Source organism: Eriocheir sinensis, chromosome 6, assembly GCF_024679095.1.
Source record: "Eriocheir sinensis breed Jianghai 21 chromosome 6, ASM2467909v1, whole genome shotgun sequence".
Lineage (NCBI taxonomy): Eukaryota > Metazoa > Arthropoda > Malacostraca > Decapoda > Varunidae > Eriocheir > Eriocheir sinensis.
The window spans coordinates 22488276-22511012 of record NC_066514.1 but is presented as its reverse complement, the minus strand read 5'-3'; the positions used below and the strand labels follow the sequence as shown (position 1 = coordinate 22511012).

General features: G+C 45.0%; 2 protein-coding genes and 2 long non-coding RNA genes across 34 annotated transcripts; 2 read left to right on the top strand and 2 right to left on the bottom strand.

Annotated features, from left to right (window-relative positions):
* The first annotated feature begins 2107 nt into the window (after positions 1-2107).
* Positions 2108-8673, top strand: LOC126990607 (uncharacterized). Its single transcript, XM_050849296.1, has 2 exons — positions 2108-2336; positions 7136-8673. Exons 1-2 carry the CDS (start codon positions 2186-2188, stop codon positions 7543-7545), a joined length of 561 nt encoding a protein of 186 aa, XP_050705253.1. The 5' UTR covers positions 2108-2185; the 3' UTR covers positions 7546-8673.
* LOC126990560 (uncharacterized) lies at positions 2820-5378 on the top strand. 31 transcript variants are annotated; one of them, XR_007744572.1, is made up of 5 exons: positions 2820-3855; positions 3943-4050; positions 4117-4370; positions 4416-4457; positions 4500-5378. XR_007744572.1 is itself a non-coding variant. In XM_050849176.1 (3 exons), the coding sequence occupies exons 1-3, from the start codon at positions 4062-4064 to the stop codon at positions 4506-4508; spliced, it is 357 nt and encodes a 118-aa protein (XP_050705133.1). In that variant the 5' UTR covers position 4061; the 3' UTR covers positions 4509-5375. The 31 variants fall into 31 exon arrangements, 1 of the variants encoding a protein (XP_050705133.1); XR_007744575.1 differs by having other exon boundaries at positions 2821-3855; positions 4437-4457; positions 4500-5377; XR_007744556.1 differs by having other exon boundaries at positions 2821-3855; positions 4416-4446; positions 4489-5377.
* Positions 8674-8982: 309 nt separating the features above from the next.
* LOC126990625 (uncharacterized) lies at positions 8983-10319 on the bottom strand. The gene is made up of 2 exons (XR_007744603.1): positions 10048-10319; positions 8983-9911 (listed from the first exon to the last, which is right to left on the bottom strand). It is a non-coding gene; the product is annotated as an uncharacterized LOC126990625 (long non-coding RNA).
* A 135-nt stretch (positions 10320-10454) lies between these two features.
* On the bottom strand, positions 10455-19717 carry LOC126990616 (uncharacterized). The gene is made up of 4 exons (XR_007744601.1): positions 19311-19717; positions 17861-18247; positions 17498-17779; positions 10455-13588 (listed from the first exon to the last, which is right to left on the bottom strand). It is a non-coding gene; the product is annotated as an uncharacterized LOC126990616 (long non-coding RNA).
* Between the last annotated feature and the right edge of the window lie 3020 nt (positions 19718-22737).

The following is a 22737-nucleotide window of genomic DNA, read 5'->3' as shown; positions in this document are numbered from 1 at the left end:
CAATATTTCCCCTTTCCCTTAAACACACCCCCTACAAACATTTAAATCTCTTTCCCCTTTCAATATTTCCCCTTTCCCTTAAACATACCCCCTACAAACATTTAAATCTCTTTCCCCTTTCAATATTTCCCCTTTCCCTTAAACATACCCCCTACAAACATTTAAATCTCTTTCCCCTTTCAATATTTCCCCTTTCCTTTTAAACATACCCCCTACAATCATTTCCTCCCCCCCTTCATATAGTCGCCGGCTTGACAGTCATTCCAATGATATCTCATAATTCTGCGTAGACACATTACCCAAGCCATCAATCCGCCTCACCAAGTCCCTATTTAATGTCCATGTCTCAGAGCCATAGAGTCTTCATTACCTACTATATAAAGGGGAGTAACATGTTTTAGGAGGGGAGTTTATTTGTCAGTGGGGAGAAATTTTAGGACTGGAAGGTATACGAGAAGTCACTCTTATCTTTGCTTCGTACTATATGGAGTGGAAAAATATGTCCTGAGGGGGAAGTATTTGTCAAGGGGGAGAATTTTCTTGTTAGTTGGATATATGAAAAATCCCTCGCGGCTTTACTACATAGAGTGGAGTAATATGTCTTGAGGGGGAAGTATTTGTCAAGTGGGAGAATTTTCTTGTTAGTTGGGTATATGAAAAATCCATCGCGGCTTTACTACATAGAGTGGAGTAATATGTCTGAGGGGGGAGTTTATTTGTCAAGGGGAGAATTTTCCTGTTAGTTGGGTATATGAAAAATCCCTCGCGGCTTTACTACATAGAGTGGAGTAATATGTCCTAAGCGGGGAGTTTTTTTTGTCAATGGGAGAATTTTCTTGTTAGTTGGGTATATGAAAAATCCCTCGCGGCTTTACTACATAGAGTGGAGTAATAATATGTCTTAAGGGGGGAGTTTTTTTTTTTGTCAAGGGGAGAAATTTTAGGACTGGATAGGTATATACGAAAAATCCCTCGCGTCATTGCCTCGGCCCAGAGCTTGTTTCGAAGTTTGAGATCAGTTCGTGTGTCCGAGTTGTCGTTGTCTCCCTCGTATCAGTGTTTCTGTTGATGAGAGTTTTCCGGAGGCCAGTCATTGTCGGGCCTGGTCAGTTGTCCCTCTCACCCGCGGCCGCTGGTGGTGATGTGAGGGGCGACTTTGGTGGTGATTATTGTTATTATTATTGTTATTATCATTAGTAGTAGTAGTAGTAGTAGTAGCATAGTAGTAGTAGTAGTAGTAGTAGTAGTAGCATAGTAGTAGTAGTAGTAGTACTGAAGGGGGAGATAGAAAGCACAGGTGTATTGAGGTGAGTTTCTTCCCATAGATTCGCTTACTGCTTCTTCAGGGACATTTATCTCCCGACCTTATTTGAAGTACCAAGTTTCTGAACCTTATAAGTATATGATAAAGTTTAGAGCATACGCTATAGCTACCCTTGAGCCTGTGGTGGGGGAGAACCCATCACCCGGGACACAGGGAAAGCGTGACATCTGAGCTACCCCAGTTTACCTTGTCCTAGGCATCCCCAGGGTAGGATTGACAGGATACACGCATTGTGGACCTTGATTTTCATGCAGAGCGGCCGGTTACTATTCATGGTATTACTAAATGTTTACCCCTAAGTCTATATATACCAAGTCAAGTCACTCTGCTTCAAAACTGCGACCGGTATGCGCAGGGGGCGGTTTGGGGGCGGAGCAGCGGGATGACGTCACTTGAAGGTAAAAAAAAAATACCCGCCAGTTCAGGGGTGACTAAAGTTGCGGCCGTGTGTGCACTCTGGATGTGCATGCTTGCTTTCTTTCACAGCGCGTTCAGGCAAGCCACTGATGAAAAAATATGCCTTTTTTATTGTGCTATTGAGTGACTGTAATTCCAATATGCCTACAAACGGTGGTGTGGGGTGTGAGGGAGGGCATGTTGAAGTGATTGAGTTAAATTAGTCCGCCTTTCTTCGTTTTCTCTAAATCCCTGTTTCTACATTCTCTAGTTTGGCTCCAAGCAACGTCACGCATAAGCCACGCCTCTGCCGTGTCTCCTCCCACAAACCTGCGTGTGACTTGACTTGGTGTATATAGACTTAGGTTTACCCAAGGCGCCGCATCCCTTCCTACAGTGCCCGCTAACCCTCCGCTCCCTTCCCCCGCAGGCAACAACTTCCGATGCGACAAGCGGCTCAGCTGGATGTTCAGTCTGCGCAACTCGACGCGGAGCATGACGGTGCGCCGCAACCTGGACGAGGTGATCTGCTACCTGGAGGGCACCACCATGCCGCCCAGGCTGGCCGAGGACGAGACTGTCACCCCCGCCTACGAGACCACCACCCTCGGCATTGGTAAGTACAGCACAGCCACCCTCCGCTTGGTCCTGGCTCACACGTCTCTCAAGGCCGCTTTCACAGACGTTTTGTTTGTTTTGATCGTCCGGCCCCGCACCTTACCACACACTCTCAACATCTCCCGCTTCCTCTGCAGCCGCCACTACCCAATAGGCCAGTTTCACGTGGAAAACTATAGCGTCGATCGCCTCCATTGGTAACGATCAAAACAAACAAAACGACTGTCAAACCGGCCCACAGTCCTTACCTCTCGTGGCCCTTCAGTGCACCAATCTGTCATGATATCCATTTCGCATTACCATCGATAATAACTATTCCAAAAATTACGTACCGATTGTAATTGCCCAAAATGTTTGCTTGAATACGCGAGAGGAATTTTAATAATATGGCATTTGTTTATTTGTAAGGAATATAATACCTTGACTGGGATACATCAGAGCCTTGGAAACCTTGGAAATGTAAAGATGTATAGAGCTTGTGTTAAGGTGATAAGAGAAAGTAGTTAGTCATCGCATTTAGAATAGAGAAAAGAGTAATAAGTGAACAAGTAATCTTCACGTTCCTGCATACCTCAGTTACCTAATATGAAGGCTTTGTGGACTCTACGTGGTTGGTAAGGCGAGTTTCGTGTATGCTCGTGAGTCTGAGAGTCCGGCGATGCTTAGGCCTGGCTGCAGTGCGGGTGTTGTGAGCCGTGGCAGGGACAGTCACAGGACGGGCCATCCGCATAGGTATTGGCCCTAGCGCAGGAGAAGCAAGGCGTGGCGTCATTCTCTGCGTGTGGGCGTGCGGGCGTCTGCGTGCACCCACAAGAATGCTGTCTGTTGCTCCTACACGTACCTCTGTTACAACGGAGAGTAGCTTTTTCACCCCAGTCCGCGATGTTTGCCTTTTCTATTCCCCCATCATCGCACAGAGCACCATCCGAGTCCCTCATCCACTCGCCCTGACTCTGACGCCCCTCGCAAGCGTCGCACCCACCACCAGCCTCTCTGTTGCACCCTCGAGTCTTTCCTCCTCCCCAGCCTGCGTCGTTGGCCATCTCCGCCATCTCTTCTTTTCCGCTCCTGTCTCTAATTTCTGATGACTCTGATACCTCCATCCTCCCTTGATCATTCTCATCCTCATTGCACTTCCCACACACCCCTCTGTTGTATCCTTGAACTCTTTCACACCCCTCTCTCTGATACGGTCCACAGCTTCCTACGATTTGGCCTCTCCCCATTCTCTCTCTCCCTCGTCCTTTCCAAGCGTCCGGGGTCTGGTTCGGGTTATCAGAGGACAGAGGAAGGGGGTAGCTGTTCAACGTGGGATCAGGGGAGTGGCTTTCAACGGGTGGCTTCGGTTGAGGCGACATGAAGGGGAAGAACGTAGTTATGGGAGAGAGGCGGGAGGTGAGGTTCCTTGGGGTGGATGGTGAGGTGAGGTTTTGAGGTGGTGATGTGGTGGTGTTTTGTGGAGTTGAGAGGGTGGTGTTCTGCGGAGGTGAGGTCACGTTCTGCGGAGGTGAGGTCACGTTTTGTGGAGGTGCTGTCAAATTCTGTGGAGGTGCTGTCAAGTTCTTTGGAGGAGGTGGTGTTAAGTTCTGTGGAGATGATGTCAGGTTCTGCGGAGGTGAGGTCATGTTCTGCGGAGGTGAGGTCACGTTCTGCGGAGGTGAGGTCACGTTCTGTGGAGGTGCTGTCAAGTTCTGTGGAGGAGGTGGTGTTAAGTTCTGTGGAGATGATGTCAGGTTCTGTGGAGGTGGTGTCAGGTTCTGTGGAGGAAGTGGTGTCAGGTTCTGTGGAGGAGGTGGTGTCAGGTTCTGTGGAGGAGGTGGTGTCAGGTTCTGTGGAGGAGGTGGTGTCAGGTTCTGTGGAGGAGGTGGTGTCAGGTTCTGTGGAGGAGGTGGTGTCAGGTTCTGTGGAGGAGGTGGTGTCAGGTTCTGTGGAGGAGGTGGTGTCAAGTTCTGTGGAGGAGGTGGTGTCAAGTTCTGTGGAGGAGGTGGTGTCAAGTTCTGTGGAGGAGGTGGTGTCAAGTTCTGTGGAGGAGGTGGCGTCAAGTTCTGTGGAGGAGGTGGCGTCAGGTTCTGGGGAGGTGGCGTCAGGTTCTGGGGAGGTGGCGTCAGGTTCTGGGGAGGTGGTGTCAGGTTCTGGGGAGGTGGTGTCAGGTTCTGTGTAGGTGATGTAACGTTCTGAAAGACAGGTAACACAGACTGCGGTGGTGTTACAAGAGGCAGAGGTGGTGAGGTTAGATTCTGGGGAAACTGTGTGACTGCTTCAGGAGGTGACTGTGGTGAGGGCGGCGGGAGGGGACTCAAGGACTGGGGCTGGTCGAAGCTCACCCCGGAGTATGCGAAGGAGGTGGTGGTTGGGGGGGCCTTGAAGACCTCCGAGAGAATGGCGGCTGATAGCGGTTCATCCTTGCCCAACACGAAAACATCCACGCCTTCCCCAGCATCCTCTAGTGGCCTCCTGTTGTCTTCTTCCTCCTGTTCTGCCTCTCCCGGTTCCCAGTTTTCCGTCACCATCGCCCCCAGGTCCTCCTCTTCACCAACCCCCAACAACACCGTATCCTCACTGTCTAATGGCGTCTCTTCCCGGCCTCCTCCTCCCTCACTTCCTTGGTACCGTTGTCGGCAATACTCTTCTTCGGCCACCCCTGACGCATATAGATCTTGGGGTTCTCCAGGGTTTGTGAGCTTGAAACCGCCACGTTCCGCCCCGTTAGCCAGGAGAGCGAGGCCACCCGCTACCTCCTCGTCTTCGGCAGCTTGTAACTCCTCTAGGTCTCGCGGTTCTCCGTGGTTCGCGAGCTCGAAGACGCCGCGTTCTACCCCGTTAGCCAAGAGAGTGGAACCACCCGCCACCGCCCACGCGAACGATACCAAAACCAGGAATTTGAACATGAGATCTAGTTAATTATTATGTTTGTCGCCGCGAAACTGCCCCAAAACGAAAGCGATGTGAACGGATCGAGCTTGGTGTCTCGCCCTGCACGCACGTTTAGTTTCGCATTACGGTCTTATGAGTGAATGGAGAGGGAGGGGGAGAGTAATCATTATAATTAAATAAAGAAACGTTAGATAGAAAAGTCTCACTAAGCTGGTCATTATTTAAAGATTTCTCATAGATAAATAGATAGATATAGATTAATATGTAGAGAAAGTTATAAAATGATAGATAATTATGTAGATAAGTAGATAGATGTGTTGACTGATATGTAGATACCTAGACAGATAGATAGATTATATACATAGGTAGATATATATGCATGAGACCACTACTACTACCACCTCTACTACTACTACTACCACCTCTACTACAACTACGATACCGCGGCTCATTTCTACTCATTTTCTTTCCTGTTCCTTCCTTCCAGTCGTCTTCCAGCACCCCAAGCAAGACCAACAGAAAGTTTTGCTTGGTGAAAATTCAAACACTTCACGTAACACTAATTTGGCCATTGTTTTCATCAGCTTGTTTAGGACGCTGTTATTCATTGTTTATTAAGAGGTAGGTAAGGATAGGTGGGGATAGATGGGTAAGGATAGCCAGGTAAGAATAGGTGGGGATAGATGGGTAAGGATAGGTGGGAAAATTTAGTAGGAGGGAAAATTTAGTAGGAGGGAAAACTTAGTAGGAGGGAAAACTTAGTAGGAGGGAAAACTTAGTAGGAGGGAAAACTTAGTAGGAGGGAAAACTTAGTAGGAGGGAAAACTTAGTAGGAGGGAAAACTTAGTAGGAGGGAAAACTTAGTAGGAGGGAAAATTTAGGGGGAGGGAAAATTGAGGAGGAAAAATCGGGTAGGGAAAAAAGTAGAGAAAAAATAGGGAGAAACAATGAAAGTAAAATTACTGATAACTTTTTAATTAATGGAAGCAAAGTGGAAACAGTCAAAACATTATATTATTATGTCTTAACAAAACTCTAAACCAATAACACTCTCTCTCTCATTACTACAATTATATATGGCTACTCTATTCAGTAAGTCTTTTCATAGCATGTTGAATTAATATCATTTGTCAATCTTGTATAATGCTCCTAAGGCTATAAAATGAGTACTAATTTAAGTATTCTTCAAAGTAAAGATTGTCCTTCCCTCTGCTGATAATCCAGTCCAGTAAAAGCTCTTTGATCCAAGTGGCGTCTGACCCACGGCTGTTCAGGTTGGCAGATTTCTTTACTTCAAATGGCAGCCCTCTTTGCCATTAATATAATCATACACATTGAGTATTAACCCGGTAGCAGCGACGGGCCAAATTTGTGGCTTTACCGTGTAGCAGCGACGGGCCAAATTCGTGCCATGATATAAACCCCCCAAAATAGATGATGCATAATCTGATCACAAAAGCTTTGATATATATTATGAAATGGTTTGTGTGAGGGGTGATTTTTTCTCATTTTTCTTGCTTGGAGGGACCATTAAGAAACATGATCCCCGCTGCTACTGGGTTAACTGACTGTGCTTTCGTCTACTCAAGCAAGCAAATATTGAAATTCACTGGACCATTAGAATTTGACTTAATGGATTTTTACTTGGGCAAGGAGAGACACTAGTCAGCTGGCACATATTTACTCAACACACAAACTACCAGAGCACTGTGAGTGAGCTGGAGAATGTGGCGCCAAACTAACATCCAGTAACCAGTATATTGCATAGGAACAAGCAAAAGAGTATGCATTGGGTATATTTTTATAATTAACCTTCCTGCTGGGCTGCGTCACACTTCATCCTTGCCTCCAGGTCTTCACCGCATATACGTGGGGCTCTGCAACCCTTCCTCTGCTTCCCTGCTAACAGTGGCTTTCTTGCAGGACCCATGATGAGGCTGCTGGCCCTGCATGAGGCTGAGCTGCCCGACCCCATGACTCGCTGGATGCAGACTGTCGACCCTGACGACTGCCCCGAGGAGGAGGCGGGCGAGGGCTCCCCACAGTCCCCCACCAAGGAGGAGGAGGACAAGAATGGGAGGCGTCGTGGCAGCCGTGTCCGAAATGGCCGAAAGCGGGCCAACCAGAAGAACAAGGCACAGAATGACATGGCCCCCGTGGACAACGAAGTACAGTCAGAGCCCGGACACCCCCTCGCCGATGCCCAGCCACCGGCGCCCGTGCAGGAGTCCCGCTCCCACAACGGGGCCACCACCTTGGCATCCTGGCCCAGCACCGGCCGGGTCCTGCTGGCACTGTGCCTGCTGCTGCTGCTGCACGCCACGCCTCACTGAGGGCTTCCAAGCACCCATCAGGGCCTCCACATGTTCTGAAATGCCAGATTATGTTATTGATTCAAATGTTTTCCATGTTACAAGTGTGATGCAGGTCAATTGGAGCCAACCAACACTAATCTGCACCCTCACCACCTCCAGGGACGGCCAGGACCATGCAGTGATCGTGAAAATATGTAAATAAACAATTTTATGTGGAAAATTTCTCATCTTAGACGTGCCAAAATACTCGCTTCGAAGAGAGAAATGAAACCCAAAAATGTTACCCGGTGACCCCACCCTCCCCACCCACATGTCTGCCCCCCTCCCCTCCCCCCTCCTAACCTGCCCACTACCCCTCCTCTCCTCCCCCGAGTAACCCACCACCACCCAACTGAAGTATAAGTGCCCCCCCATCCCCTCCCCCTAACCCACCATCTGGCGCCCCCCAACACAGCCCCACCGTAGGTCTGGCCACCTCAACAGTACAGTGTTATGTACATAAACTTTACCTCTTAATAGTGAGTCCTTACTGATGGCGTGCGTGTGAGTACAGTGTGTGAGTACAGCCTCTCTAAGCCAGTGTTATGATGCCTTGTACATACTAACTTAGCGAAGCAGTGAACCGCGCTCTGGGTACTCGCGTAGAAGTCACTCGTGTAAATGTTAATCCATAGTGGAAGTAGATACCCCTCACTCCCTCGAGCTATGGTGTGTTCAACTGAGGAAAGGGAAACAAAACTAACCGCTGGGGAGGTACCTAACCCAACCTAACCCTGGAAAAGAAGTAGCAATGAAATCCTGTGAAAGCAGATACCCCTCACTCCCTTGAGCTATGGTGTGTTCAACTGAGGAAAGGGAAACAAAACTAACCGCTGGAGAAGTACCTTACCCAACCTAACCCTGGAAAAGTAGTAGCAATGAAATCCAGTGAGAGCAAACCCATCCCCTCAAGCTATGGTGCGTTCTACTGAGGGAAGGAAAACAAAACTAACCGCTGGGAAAGTACCTAACCCAACCTAACCCTGGAAAAGTAGTAGCAATGAAGAAAAGTTGACCCCATAAACTTGGCCTTAAAAGAGTTACGATAAATTAGACTTTCACACGAGTACTCACAGCGGGCCTTTGAAGCACTGGCTGCCTGCCCCCTTATACCCCCCCTCACCCCCACTAGCCAGGGCGGAGCGTGGCAGCATCAGGCTCGGAGCTCCCCTTAGCTGACTAGGGTAAATAGGTTTGCCAATTCATGCGTCCCATTCCAGTTGGTACTCATGTCGGGGGAATTTAAGCGTACAGAGAAGGAACATAAGGAACAAAGCCAATTTTTTCTAGTTTGCACTGGGAAAGACAGACTTCACATCCTAGGAAGAACAAGGCAAGGGGAACACAACCCTCGGTACGCCCAACACAAGGTCGCTTTTCCCTTGCAACTTGTGTCTTGTTCTTCCTGGGATATGAAGTCTGCCTCTCCCAGTGCAGACTAAATCAAAATGGCTCTGTCCCACCCATCCCTTCACCTCTGAATGTCTGAAATATAAGGAAAAACCATTCTTGAAAAACTGATCAGAGCTTACAGGAGGTACAGTAAATATCAGGGTCATCAAAGTATGCACAGATTGAAGGGAAGGAAAGCCACTCGCCCGATGGAGAGAGAGAAATAAGAAAGTGGAATGGAAATACAAGGAAAATCTACTCTTGAAAAATTGATCGGAGTACATACGGGAGCTACGGTAAACCTTCAACTTGGGAAATATCAGATTAATCAAAGCATGAACAGATTGAAGGGAAGGAAAGCCACTCGCCCGATGGAGAGAGAGAAATAAGAGAGTGGAATGGAAATACAAGGAAAATCTACTCTTGAAAAATTGATCGGAGTACATACAGGAGCTACGGTAAACCTTCAACTGGGGAAATATCAGATTGATCAAAGCATGAACAGATTGAAGGGAAGGAAACCCACTCATTAAACGGAGGGATAAAAGAAAGTGGAATGCTAATGTCGAAACCGGGAACTCGAGGCGAAAGACGGGAATGATTGGACATGCTCTGGAGAGGCCTTAGTGTGTCCTGCGGTGGAATGGTACAGGCCGACGATGGTGACGAACCGAACACTTCTCATAGATCTTGTTGAGTTTTTCTATGTTATTTCATTGCTATTTGATTAATGATTTTTTAACCACTAAAACAATGAAAATTCGGTTTGATAAGACTGTTAACTACTGCGAGTACTAATATCTTTTGTTTATGTTTGATGAGTAGCTTATACACCTTAGTTATCAGATACAATGACAATGGAATAATATGAGTTAGCCAGACCATGTTCCCTTTGAATCTTCTGTGAGCTATTTTTTATCTATTTCATTTGACATTTGACCCATCAATTATACCTTCAGATACAATGTCTTTCACCCATGTTACAAGCTCTGCCTCAGAACAACAAGTCAATTCCCTATGAGCTATCTATGAACCATTTTTATCTTTATATTTTCATTTGACAGAGTAGCTTATACCCATCAATTATACCTTCAGATACAATGACTTCCACCCATGTTACAAGCTCTGCCTCAGAACAACAAGAGTTAGTCCCCTATGAGCCCTCTATGAACCATTTTTATCTTTATATTTTCATTTTACGGAGGTTCATGTTAATCCATTAATGTTAATAGAAGTGGGGTTATTTTGTATTTATTAATGTTTGCCCTTGAGCTGCTTCCTTAACCGTAAAAAATAACACCTGCCACCCACGTTATAAGCTCTGCCTTAGAAAAACACAAGTCAGTTCAAGCCATGTTTCTTAGCCATGTTTCTTAGCACATGAGCACTGTTAAGATTAGTTCTCACAGTGGAAAGTTTAACTGGCACTCAAATAAAAAGATACTAAATTTGGTGAGGCATTGAAGCAAACCATGGTCAAAACAGGAGATTGAGAAGTACTTTTTTATCATTTTTATAGTCCAGCGAACCTCCACTAATCTACCTGTTAAAACTTTGTACTGTCCAAACTTAAAAGTGGACCATTGTCAAAATAGGAGATTGAGAAGTACTTTTTTATCATTTTTATAGTCCAGCGAAACTCCACTAATCTACCTGTTAAAACTTTGTACTGTCCAAACATGAAAGTGAACCATTGTCAAAATAGGAGATTAAGAAGTAGTTTATTATTATTTTTACAGGCCGGCAAAGGTCCACTAATCCACCTGTCTTAACTTTGTGCTGTCCAAAGTCATGGAAACTAAATTATGACCTCTGCAAGAAACTGTTGAATTCTTGAAGGCAGGAAGTTAAGTGCGAAAAATAAGTCTTCTGTAATCTGGAGTATACAGAAAATATGTAAAAAAAAAATGGATTAATTAACTTATGCTGTAGTTGATGCTAAATTTTCCCAAGTGTGGCATTTTTTCATGTCTTACGAGTTGGAATGTGTCCCTGAACAGGCAGTGTGCATGGCCTCACCCTGTAGATGAGTGCTCTGGCTTTGTGGCCGCACCAGACGATGAGTCGGGTCTGGGCCTCGGCTTTTCTCAGCGGCTTCTCTTGAGTCTGTTCCAGTGTGTCACAAGGCTCACAAAATGGTACAGACACCTTCGGCTGTGTCACTCCTTGCAGGTGTTTTCAGCCACAGCCAGTTATAAATGCATTCATATATACTTTAAACTTTTTATAACTGATTGTTAATTTTTTTAAAGTTAAAAACATGCTGCCACCAGAAGCAGGTTAACAGGAAGGTAACAATGAAGGTGTTGCCATAGAGTGAGCCTTGTTAGTGACAGACTGCACAGGGCATCAGGTCACCAGACACCCGCCAGTCTGTGTACATAACAGCCATTCCAATTGGTGCTCATCACATGAAGCACACTGTGGGAGACTGACATGTATTTATCATCATCTTCAGCCAGTACCACTCCACCGCAGGACAAAGGGCTTGTCCAACATTCTCCACCTCTCTCTCCGCCTGGTGCTGGTCTGCTCCGTCCTGCCCTGGCAAATGCTCTACTTCCACCCCTCCCCCCCTGGCCCTCTGTCTGTCCTGACTTCCATGATTCCTGGGTTGTCACTTGTTACTTTGGTTGTCCATTTGTTATTAATATTATTTCTATGCATGATAAAACTGCTGGAAATACATACATATAGGTCTAAAAAATCTGTACTAAGTCAATAATACTTCAGAAAGCTTCCGGAGGAACACTGCAGGCATATAGTTTTTAAAGAAACAAGTGTGAGTGTCTCACTGGTATGTGTATTGAAGCCTCCCAGACACCCGGCAGCAGCGGTCACAGGCGGGCAACAAGCAGCCAACAAAAACAGTGCCTTTGGCAGACGTGTCTAGACCAAGTCATCTCAAGACAAAGACCAGCGTCCACAGAGCTGCCATGCTGACCCCCTCCTGTGTGGTGCAGTCCTGGGTCACCAATGTCCCCGGCACCTCCTGCAGTATTTCTACCGGCACTGCCTCTGCACCAGCCTGGCAGCAACTGGAGCAGCCTTGTCAGACACCAAAGCCTTGGACGTGGCGAAGGTCACCAGCATGGAGGTCATGCTCTTGAGGATACAACTGGGCTTGGCACGGCACGTCTTGAGGATCACCTCTGCCAAGCATCACTCTGTGTGGTGCAGCGTCTGGTCACCGTGCCGAGGGCCCCACAGACGAGGTTCAGACTCCTTGGTGACTTGCCTCACCACTTCCTGCAGCAACAGCTGGTGACAGCGACCACTGGCAACGCATGGTTCACCAGGCGGCCGCCTTTGCAGACAACCAAAGGGCCAGTGAAGAGGAGCAGGAAAAAGTGATCAAAACTTCCCCTGCAGCCGCTGTGGTAGGACCCGCCTGTCCTGCCTGGGGCTCGCAAGTCCCCAGCGTGCCTGCAACAGAATTAAGATTTTTTTAACTCCCTCAGTAATCCATCGGTCTTGAGAACATGAACCAAACCATCATATTTGTTTGTTTTCAATATTTAATTTTATTGTTCAAGGGTTTCTTGTAATATATTTTGTTTTGTGTGTCTGGAAGGCTGCTCAATAAATATGCCGCTGAGGACACTCCTTGTGTTTGATTCAAGGAAATATGTTCCCGGCTCTTCCCGGAGCCTCCTTTTGGTATCTTCGACTTAGTACAGTTTTTTAGACCTATTTTAGGCTTATTTTAATACATACTTCTTGGTTTTTGTTGCTATTTCTGCAAGTTTTCTATCCATTATGTACAATTTCAGGACTGTTTTCAAAAGTGCAGAAACCTTAGAGTATTAATTATGCTTATCAGATAAACCGCAGTGTAGGAAGTAGAATGAAGAGTTAAATTTTTATGCCTTGGCCAACACTGTGGAGAGAAGGATACATGTAAAGATTAAATAGTAAAATATAAAAATCTAACTTTTGACAGAACTTGATCTTAAAACCTTGGCCCAGGAGTGGATGAGAACCAAATAGTAACTGGAATGGTGCGTACAAACTGGTCAGCCTACACTACTACAACTACTACTACTACTACAACTACTACTATTACTACTACTCAGAGCCACAGAATAGGAGAATTTGGCGACCCTCAACACAGGGACAATGTTATTACCTGAGTGACAAAAATATACATGTAAGAAAAGAAAACCATTGACCTGAAAACCTTGAAAAATATGAAGATTGTGGGAAAAAAAAGGAATGATTGTGGAATACTAAATACCAAATTCCTGAAAACCTTAGAAAAAAAATGAAAATTGTGAAAAGAAAAATTAAATATATAGTCATTATCAGTCTGAATTTGATGTCTCTTTTGGTAAGATGATTCCTGCTATGGCTTTGTTACTACTACTACTACTACTACTACTACTACTACTACTACTACTACTGTTCCCTTATTCTCCCATCAATCTCTCTGGCTCACTCTTTCACACACACACATAAGCCATAGATACGGGGCACTCAGCCACTCGCCATCTTCCATATTCATCTTCTAATTCTTTTTGCTTAATGTCCGTATTTTCTCTTGTGGGTCCAGACAAGCTCATATGAAAGTCCCTCTCTTGACGACCACGCACTCTCTCCTCCCTGATGCTCCCTGCCTCAACGCAACCTGCTGGAATTTCAAACACCATTAATTTTCTCTATTAAAATTACGTTAGGAGGAAGTGCGGGTGAATGACGTTGATGCAAGGTGGCGTTTGGGAGCTCTCGGCTGAACACTTCTTACCTATGGCTCTGACACACACACACACACACACATGGGGGCAGACCGAGTGCATCTTGCCTGTACATAGCAAGCGTGCCGCTGAGCCATATATATATTTTCTTACAGAAGTGTTACAATCAGTATACCAATAGCTGTGTGTCCCAACCCCTTAACGATCCTCCCTCTCCCTCCCTTCTATCCTTCCTTCCTTTATCCCTTAGTCTAATGATCCACCTCCTCTTCTCCCTTCCATACTTCCTTTCCTTCCTTCTTCCCTCTCCCTCCCTTCTATCCTTCCTTCCCTCATCCCTTAGTCTAATGATCCTCCTCCTCCTCTTCCTCCCTCCCATACTTCCTTTCCTTCCTTCTTCCCTCTCCCTCCCTTCTATCCTTCCTTCCCTCATCCCTTAGTCTAATGATCCTCCTCCTCCTCTTCCTCCCTCCCATACTTCCTTTCCTTCCTTCTTCCCTCTCCCTCCCTTCTATCCTTCCTTCCCTCATCCCTTAGTCTAATGATCCACCTCCTCTTCTCCCTCTCCCTCCAATCCTTCCCTTCCTTCCCTTATCTCAAGTCTATATATCAAGTTTGTATACTCCACCTCTACTCCCCTTTGCTGGTAAGAATATGCACTCTACCTAAACCTCCAAACTCACTCCACTTTTCCTCCACACCCTCCGACTCCACCTTCCACTCATCCCACTAGTACCCCCTTAAGCCCATGGTCATAGGCACTTTCAGCTCTCATGGCATATATTTCCAGAGGCCACAAGGATGATGAGTCAGGTTCGAACGAGTGTTTTCTTAAGTTCACAGTGCAGAAGCCTTGTTAAACCATTGCTAGGCTTGTAAAACTTCTACCCATGGAAATACTAATGACACAACCTCTACCAAAGCCTTAGCTAATGTGGGTGTGAGCCTTGAAAGTGTTTGAAGATATGGGCTTTGATATTTAACCCAGCCATTATTTTCATTTTTGGTTTCACAGAAGGTTAGTTTTACTCTGGTGTGTCCTGGTAGGGTGAAGCAAGCTAGAGTCAGTCATGGAGTGTGTGGCTGAGGTGAAGATTAAGGATGGTTTTATAAAATCATTTCGCTTCTCACATCAACTGTTGGTCAGTCGGATTCTAATGAGTGTTTCTTCAGGTTCATGGTACAGAGGAAGGGTCAAACTACCACCAAGGTCATAAAACTACTACTGGAAATGCTTAGAACTCCTATGAAAGCCTTGTCAAATATGTGTTTTCTTGGGTTCATGGTACAGAAGAAGGGTCAGACTACCACCAGGGTCATAAAACTACTCCTGGAAATGCTTAAAACTCCTATGAAAGCCTTGTCAAATATGTGTTTTCTTGGGTTCATGGTACAGAGGAAGGGTCAGACTACCACCAGGGTCATAAAACTACTCCTGGAAATGCTTAGAACTCCTATGAAAGTCTTGTCAAATATGTGTTTTCTTGGGTTCATGGTACAGAGGAAGGGTCAAACTACCACCAGGGTCATAAAACTACTCTTGAAAATGCTTAAAACTCCTATGAAAGCCTTGTCAAATATGTGTTTTCTTGGGTTCATGGTACAGAGGAAGGGTCAAACTACCACCAAGGTCATAAAACTACTCCTGGAAATGCTGAAAACTCCTATGAAAGGCTTGTCAAATATGTGAACTTGGGTGACGAAATGTTTAAAAATACGACTTTAAGAGAGAACTACTGCTTGCAAGGTGCTGGAGGTTAAACACGAAGGTTCCTAAAGGCTGTTCCACACTAGATGAAATGCTATATGTGCTGCAGAAAGAGAGAGATAGAGAGAATGAGGAAGACGAGAGAAACAACCTTATTATAAACTACCTCATGTTTTTTCCTTTCATTTCTTTGTGTAATAACTTTTAATGCGTAAAATGCAGTGACGATGCAGATGACACCGTGAAAAAGAACTTCGCTGATGAATGACAAAAATATACATGTTAGAAAAGAAAATCATTGACCTGAAAACCTTGAAAAATATGAAGATTGTGGAAAGAAAAAGGAATAATTGTGGAATACTAAATACCAAATTCCTGAAAACCTTAAAAAATATGATTGTGAAAAATTAACCCAGTAGCAGCGACAGGGCAAATTTGTGAACAAAAATGTAGAGTCCTGCATCTTGGGAGGGGATATCCAGCACACCAATACCACATGGGAAACACTCCACTATCCACCACTGAGGCAGAGAAAGACCTGGGAGTGTATGTTACCAGGCTACCAGTGAAGAGATATCCAGCACACCAATACCACATGGGAAACACTCCATTATCCACAAGAGAGGCAGAGAAAGACCTGGGACTATATGTTACCAGGCTACCTGTGAAGGGATATCCAGCACACCAATACCACATGGGAAACACTCCACTATCCACCACAGAGGCAGAGAAAGACCTGGGTGTGTATGTTACCAGGCTACCAGTGAAGGGATATCCAGCACACCAATACCACATGGGAAACACTCCACTATCCACCACTGAGGCAGAGAAAGACCTGGGAGTGTATGTTACCAGGCTACCAGTGAAGGGATATCCAGCATACCAATACTATATGGGAAACACTCCACTATCCACCACAGAGGCAGAGAAAGACCTGGGTGTGTATGTTACCAGGCTACCTGTGAAAGGATATCCAGCACACCAATACCACATGGGAAACACTCCACTATCCACCACAGAGGCAGAGAAAGACCTGGGTGTGCATGTTACCAGGCTACCAGTGAAGGGATATCCAGCACACCAATACCACATGGGAAACACTCCAGTATCCACCACAGAGGCAGAGAAAGACCTGGGTGTGTATGTTACCAGGCTACCAGTGAAGGGATATCCAGCACACCAATACTACATGGGGAACACTCCACTATCCACCACAGAGGCAGAGAAAGACCTGGGTGTGTATGTTACCAGGCTACCAGTGAAGGCCAAATCCGTGCCAATCGCAGCGGACGGGTTAAGAGTGTGTGTGAAAGGGCAGACACACGACTTCTAACACTTGGCTGATTGCAGAGAGATACTGAATCTTATTATAGACTGACTCATGTTGTTGTTGTTTTTTTGTGTTCTTTTCTTTGTGTAATAACTTTTAAATCATACATGATGGAGAAAAAAACACCCTTATGGAGACTCCCTCATGATTTTCTTCCTTTCTTTTTCTAGTGTGCAATAACTTATAAAAATATACGTGATAACTAAAAGATATATGCAAATGAAACTCTTCCCTTAGTTTATCATCAAGGGCTATCGACTTCAAATTAAAATGAGACTTTCCTAAACAATCACAGCACTTGCTACGTATATTCATGCAGTCAGGGTTAAGAAGTGCATTGGGCAGGTCATGTTAACCCGTACACTTCATTGACATGGATTTCGCCTTCACTGGTAGCCTGGTAACATATAGCCCCAGGTCCTCTCTGCCTCTGTGGTGGATAGTGGAGTGTTTCCCATGTGGTATTGGTGTGTTGGATATCCCTTCACTGGTAGCCTGGTAACATACACTCCCAGGTCCTCTCTGCCTCTGTGGTGGATAGTGGAGTGTTTCCCATGTGGTATTGGTGTGCTGGATATCCCCTCCCAAGGTGCAGGACTTTACATTTTTTTTCATTGAATTGTAGCAGCCACTTTTTGCTCCACTCCTGTAGGTTGGTGATGGCTTCTGGTACAAAATTGGCTGCATGGAAAAGAGCCACCAGATTATAGGAATAGATGGGTAAGATTCTTCATTTCAGTAGAGGAAACAGATCAAAGGGAATGAACAGAAAGAAAACAAAACAAAAAAGCCAATTTGAATATTTACCGTCACAAGCAGCTGAGGTGAAGAGTTGGTGTTGATGACAGAAGTGGTGGGCCATCATCACCATCATCACCATCATCACCATCATCACCATCATCACCATCATCAGTCACTACTAGTCCACTGCAGAACAAAGACCTTTCTCCTTCTTCTTCTTCTTCTGTTTCTTTTTCTATAAGTCCGCTGTGAGACGAAGGCCTTTCCTAACATCCCTCCACCTTTCTTCTTCTTCCTCTTCTTTGTGTGGTGTTAGTGTGCTCCATCCCGCTCTGGCAAAGGCTCTACCTCATCTTCTACTTCTACTTCTTCTTCTTCTTTCTCTGTCTGGTGTTAGTGTGCTCCATCCCGCTCCGGCAAAGGCTCTACCTCATCTTCTACTTCTACTTCTTCTTCTTCTTTCTCTGTCTGGTGTTAGTGTGCTCCATCCTGCTCCGGCAAAGGCTCTACCTCATCTTCTACTTCTACTTCTTCTTCTTCTTTCTCTGTCTGGTGTTAGTGTGCTCCATCCTGCTCCGGCAAAGGCTCTCATGTCATCAGGGGAGGTGGGACAGTGGTGACCTGGAAGAGAGACAGGCAGATAGAACAATGCTTCCCACACGAGTGATTGGAATGCTTTGTTTTTTTCCTACACGATAATGAAGATTGGCATGGTTACGCTCCACCCTTGAAACAGAACCTGAGGGAAGGGAAGATTAAGACAACTCTCTATCCAAAATTGAGTGGCTCTTTTGCTCACTCAAGTCTGAACTCTATCTAAAATTGAGTCTTCTGGCCACTCAAGTCTGAACTCTATCTAAAATTGAGTGTCTCTTCAGCCACTCAAGTCTGAACTCTATCTAAAATTGAGTGTCCATTCTGCCCACTCAAGTCTGAACTCTATCTAAAATTGAGTCTCTTCTGCCCACTCATGTCTGAACTCTATCTAAAATTGAGTCTCTTCTGGACACTCATGTCTGAACTCTATCTAAAATTGAGTGTCTCTCCTGGCCACTCAAGTCTGAACTCTATCTAAAATTGAGTCTCTTCTGGACACTCAAGTCTGAACTCTATCTAAAATTGAGTGTCTCTCCTGGCCACTCAAGTCTGAACTCTATCTAAAATTGAGTGTCTCTCCTGGCCACTCAAGTCTGAACTCTATCTAAAATTGAGTCTCTTCAGGCCACTCAAGTCTGAACTCTATCTAAAATTGAGTGTCCCTTCTGGCCACTCATGTCTGAACTCTGTCTAAAATTGAGTCTCTTTGGCCACTCAAGTCTGAACTCTATCTAAAATTGAGTGTCTCTTTGGTCACTCATGTCTGAACTCTACCTAAAATTGAGTCTCTTCTGGACACTCAAGTCTGAACTCTATGTAAAATTGAGTCTCTTCAGGCCACTCAAGTCTGAACTCTATCTAAAATTGAGTCTCTTCTGGCCACTCAAGTCTGAACTCTATCCAAAATTGAGTGTCTTCTGGCCACTCAAGTCTGAACTCTATCCAAAATTGAGTGTCTTCTGGTCACTCATGTCTGAACTCTATCTAAAATTGAGTCTCTTCTGGCCACTCAAGTCTGAACTCTATCTAAAATTGAGTGTCTCTTCTGCCCACTCAAGTCTGAACTCTATCTAAAATTGAGTGTCCCTTCTGGCCACTCAAGTCTGAACTCTATCTAAAATTAAGTGTCTCCTGGCCACTCAAGTCTGAACTCTATCTAAAATTAAGTGTCTCCTGGCCACTCATGTCTGAACTCTATCTAAAATTAAGTGTCTCCTGGCCACTCAAGTCTGAACTCTATCTAAAATTAAGTGTCTCCTGGCCACTCATGTCTGAACTCTACCTAAAATTGAGTGTCTCTTCGGCCACTCAAGTCTGATTTCACTGGCAGGAGCAGCATTCAACGGGCAATATTTTTTTATCTTTGTTTTTTTCCCATTGAGCTGCTTCCATTACCTTAAAAAAACAGAGAAAGAAAAGAAAAGAAAAAGAGGAGAGAGAAAGGAGGAGGAAATGGAAGAAAGAAAAAGAGAGAAAAAGAGAAAAAGTAACGAAATTTTGCAGTCACCCTTCCAACACGAGGCTGCAGAAAGGAAGAGAAAAGAAAGAGAGCGGAGAAAGAAAAATGAAAGAAAGAAAGAGAAAAAGAGAAAAAGTAACGAAATTTTGCAGTCACCCTTCCAACAAGAGGCTGCAAAAAGGAAGAGAAAAGAAAGAGAGGAGAGAAAGAAAAATGAAAGAAAGAAAGAGAAAAAGAGAAAAAGTAACGGAATTTCCCAGTCACCCTTCCAAAAAGAGGCTGCAGAAAGGAAGAGAAAAGAAAGAGAGAAAGAAAAATGAAAGAAAGAGAGAGAAAAAGAGAAAAAGTAACATAATTTTGCAGTCACCCTTCCAAAAAGAGGCTGCAGAAAGGAAGAGAAAAGAAAGAGAGGAGAGAAAGAAAAATGAGAGAGAGAGAAAAAGAGAAAAAGTAACGAAATTTTCCAGTCACCCTTCCAAAAAGAGGCTGCAGAAAGGAAGAGAAAAGAAAGAGAGGAGAGAAAGAAAAATGAAAGAGAGAGAAAAAGAGAAAAAGTAACATAATTTTGCAGTCACCCTTCCAACAAGATTCTGCAAAAAGGAAGAGAAAAGAAAGAGAGGAGAGAAAGAAAAATGAAAGAAAGAGAGAAAAAGTAACATAATTTTGCAGTCACCCTTCCAACAAGAGGCCGCAGAAAGGAAGAGAAAAGAAAGAGAGGAGAGAAAGAAAAATGAAAGAAAGAGAAAAAGAGAAAAAGTAACGAAATTTTGCAGTCACCCTTCCAACAAGAGGCTGCAGAAAAAAAGAGAAAAGAAAGAGAGGAGAGAAAGAAAAATGAAAGAAAGAGAGAGAAAAAGAGAAAAAGTAACATAATTTTGCAGTCACCCTTCCAACAAGATTCTGCAAAAAGGAAGAGAAAAGAAAGAGAGGAGAGAAAGAAAGAAAGAAAGAGAAAAAGAGAAAAAGTAACATAATTTTGCAGTCACCCTTCCAACAAGAGGCTGCAGAAAAAAAGAGAAAAGAAAGAGAGAGAAAGAAAAATGAAAGAAAGAGAGAGAAAAAGAGAAAAAGTAACGAAATTTTCCAGTCACCCTTCCATCAAGAGGCTGCAGAAAGGAAGAGAAAAGAAAGAGAGGAGAGAAAGAAAAAATGAAAGAGAGAGAGAGAAAAAGAGAAAAGAAAGAGAGGAGAGAAAGAAAAATGAAAGAAAGAGAAAAAGAGAAAAAGTAACGAAATTTTGCAGTCACCCTTCCAACAAGAGGCTGCAGAAAGGAAGAGAAAAGAAAGAGAGGAGAGAAAGAAAGAAAGAGAGAGAAAAAGAGAAAAAGTAACATAATTTTGCAGTCACCCTTCCACAAGAGGCTGCAGGGGGTGAGGTTGAGACATTAGTTATTATAATCACACAGCATTATTTGAGGCAACACCAGCAATGACCTTGTCCCTTCAATGGCTGCAAGAGTCACGGCAGTACTCTCAAGCCACTCTCTCCCTGCCAAACTGGGTCAAGAAGTCACCCTTTCCCTGCCAAACTGTGTCAATAAATCGCTCTCTCCCTGCCAAACTGGGTCAAGAAGTCACTCTTTCCCTGCCAAACTGTGTCAATAAATCGCTCTCTCCCTGCCAAACTGGGTCAAGAAGTCACTCTTTCCCTGCCAAACTGTGTCAATAAATCACTCTCTCCCCGCCAAACTGTGTCAATAAATCACTCTCTCCCCGCCAAACTGTGTGGGCCAATCTGTCAAGCATTCACTCTTTCCCTGCCAAACTGTGTCAAGAAATCACTCTCTCCCCGCCAAACTGTGTGGGCCAATCTGTCAAGCATTCACTCTCTCCCTGCCAAACTCGGTCAAGAAGTCACCCTTTCCCTGCCAAACTGTGTCAATAAATCGCTCTCTCCCTGCCAAACTGGGTCAAGAAGTCACCCTTTCCCTGCCAAACTGAGTCAATAAATCGCTCTCTCCCTGCCAAACTCTGTCAAGTAGTCACTCTTTCCCTGCCAAACTGTGTCAATAAATCACTCTCTCCCCGCCAAACTGTGTGGGCCAATCTGTCAAGCATTCACTCTTTCCCTGCCAAACTGTGTCAATAAATCACTCTCTCCCTGCCAAACTGTGAGGGCCAATCTGTCAAGCATTCACTCTTTCCCTGCCAAACTGGGTCAATAAATCGCTCTCTCCCTGCCAAATTGGGTCAAGAAGTCACTCTTTCCCTGCCAAACTCTGTCAAGAAGTCACTCTTTCCCTGCCAAACTGTCAAGAAGTCACTCTTTCCCTGCCAAACTGTGTCAAGAAGTCACTCTTTCCCTGCCAAACTCTGTCAAGAAGTCACTCTTACCCTGCCAAACTCTTTCCCTGTCAAACTCTGTCAAGAAGTTACTCTTTCCCTGCCAAACTCTGTCAAGAAATCACTCTTACCCTGTCGAACTCTTACCCTGCCAAACTCTTACCCTGCCAAACTCTTACCCTGCCAAACTCTTACCCTGCCAAACTCTTACCCTGCCAAACTCTTTCCCTGCCAAACTCTTACCCTGCCAAACTCTTACCCTGCCAAACTCTTACCCTGCCAAACTCTTGCCCTGCCAAACTCTTTCCCTGCCAAACTCTGTCAAGAAATCACTTACCCTGCCAAACTCTTTCCCTGCCAAACTCTTACCCTGCCAAACTCTTACCCTGCCAAACTCTTTCCCTGCCAAACTCTTACCCTGCCAAACTCTTACCCTGCCAAACTCTTACCCTGCCAAACTCTTACCCTGCCAAACTCTTACCCTGCCAAACTCTTACCCTGCCAAATTCTTACCCTGCCAAACTCTGTCAAGAAATCACTTACCCTGCCAAACTCTGTCAAGAAATCACTTACCCTGCCAAACTCTGTCAAGAAATCACTTACCCTGCCAAACTCTTACCCTACCAAACTCTTTCCCTGCCAAACTCTTACCCTGCCAAACTCTTGCCCTGCCAAACTCTTGCCCTGCCAAACTCTTTCCCTGCCAAACTCTGTCAAGAAATCACTTACCCTGCCAAACTCTTTCCCTGCCAAACTCTTACCCTGCCAAACTCTTACCCTGCCAAATTCTTACCCTGCCAAACTCTGTCAAGAAATCACTTACCCTGCCAAACTGTCAAGAAATCACTTACCCTGCCAAACTCTGTCAAAAAATCACTTACCCTGCCAAACTTTTACCCTGCCAAACTCTTACCCTGCCAAACTCTGTCAAAAAGCCACAGCATCAAATACAACCCACTACTCAGTT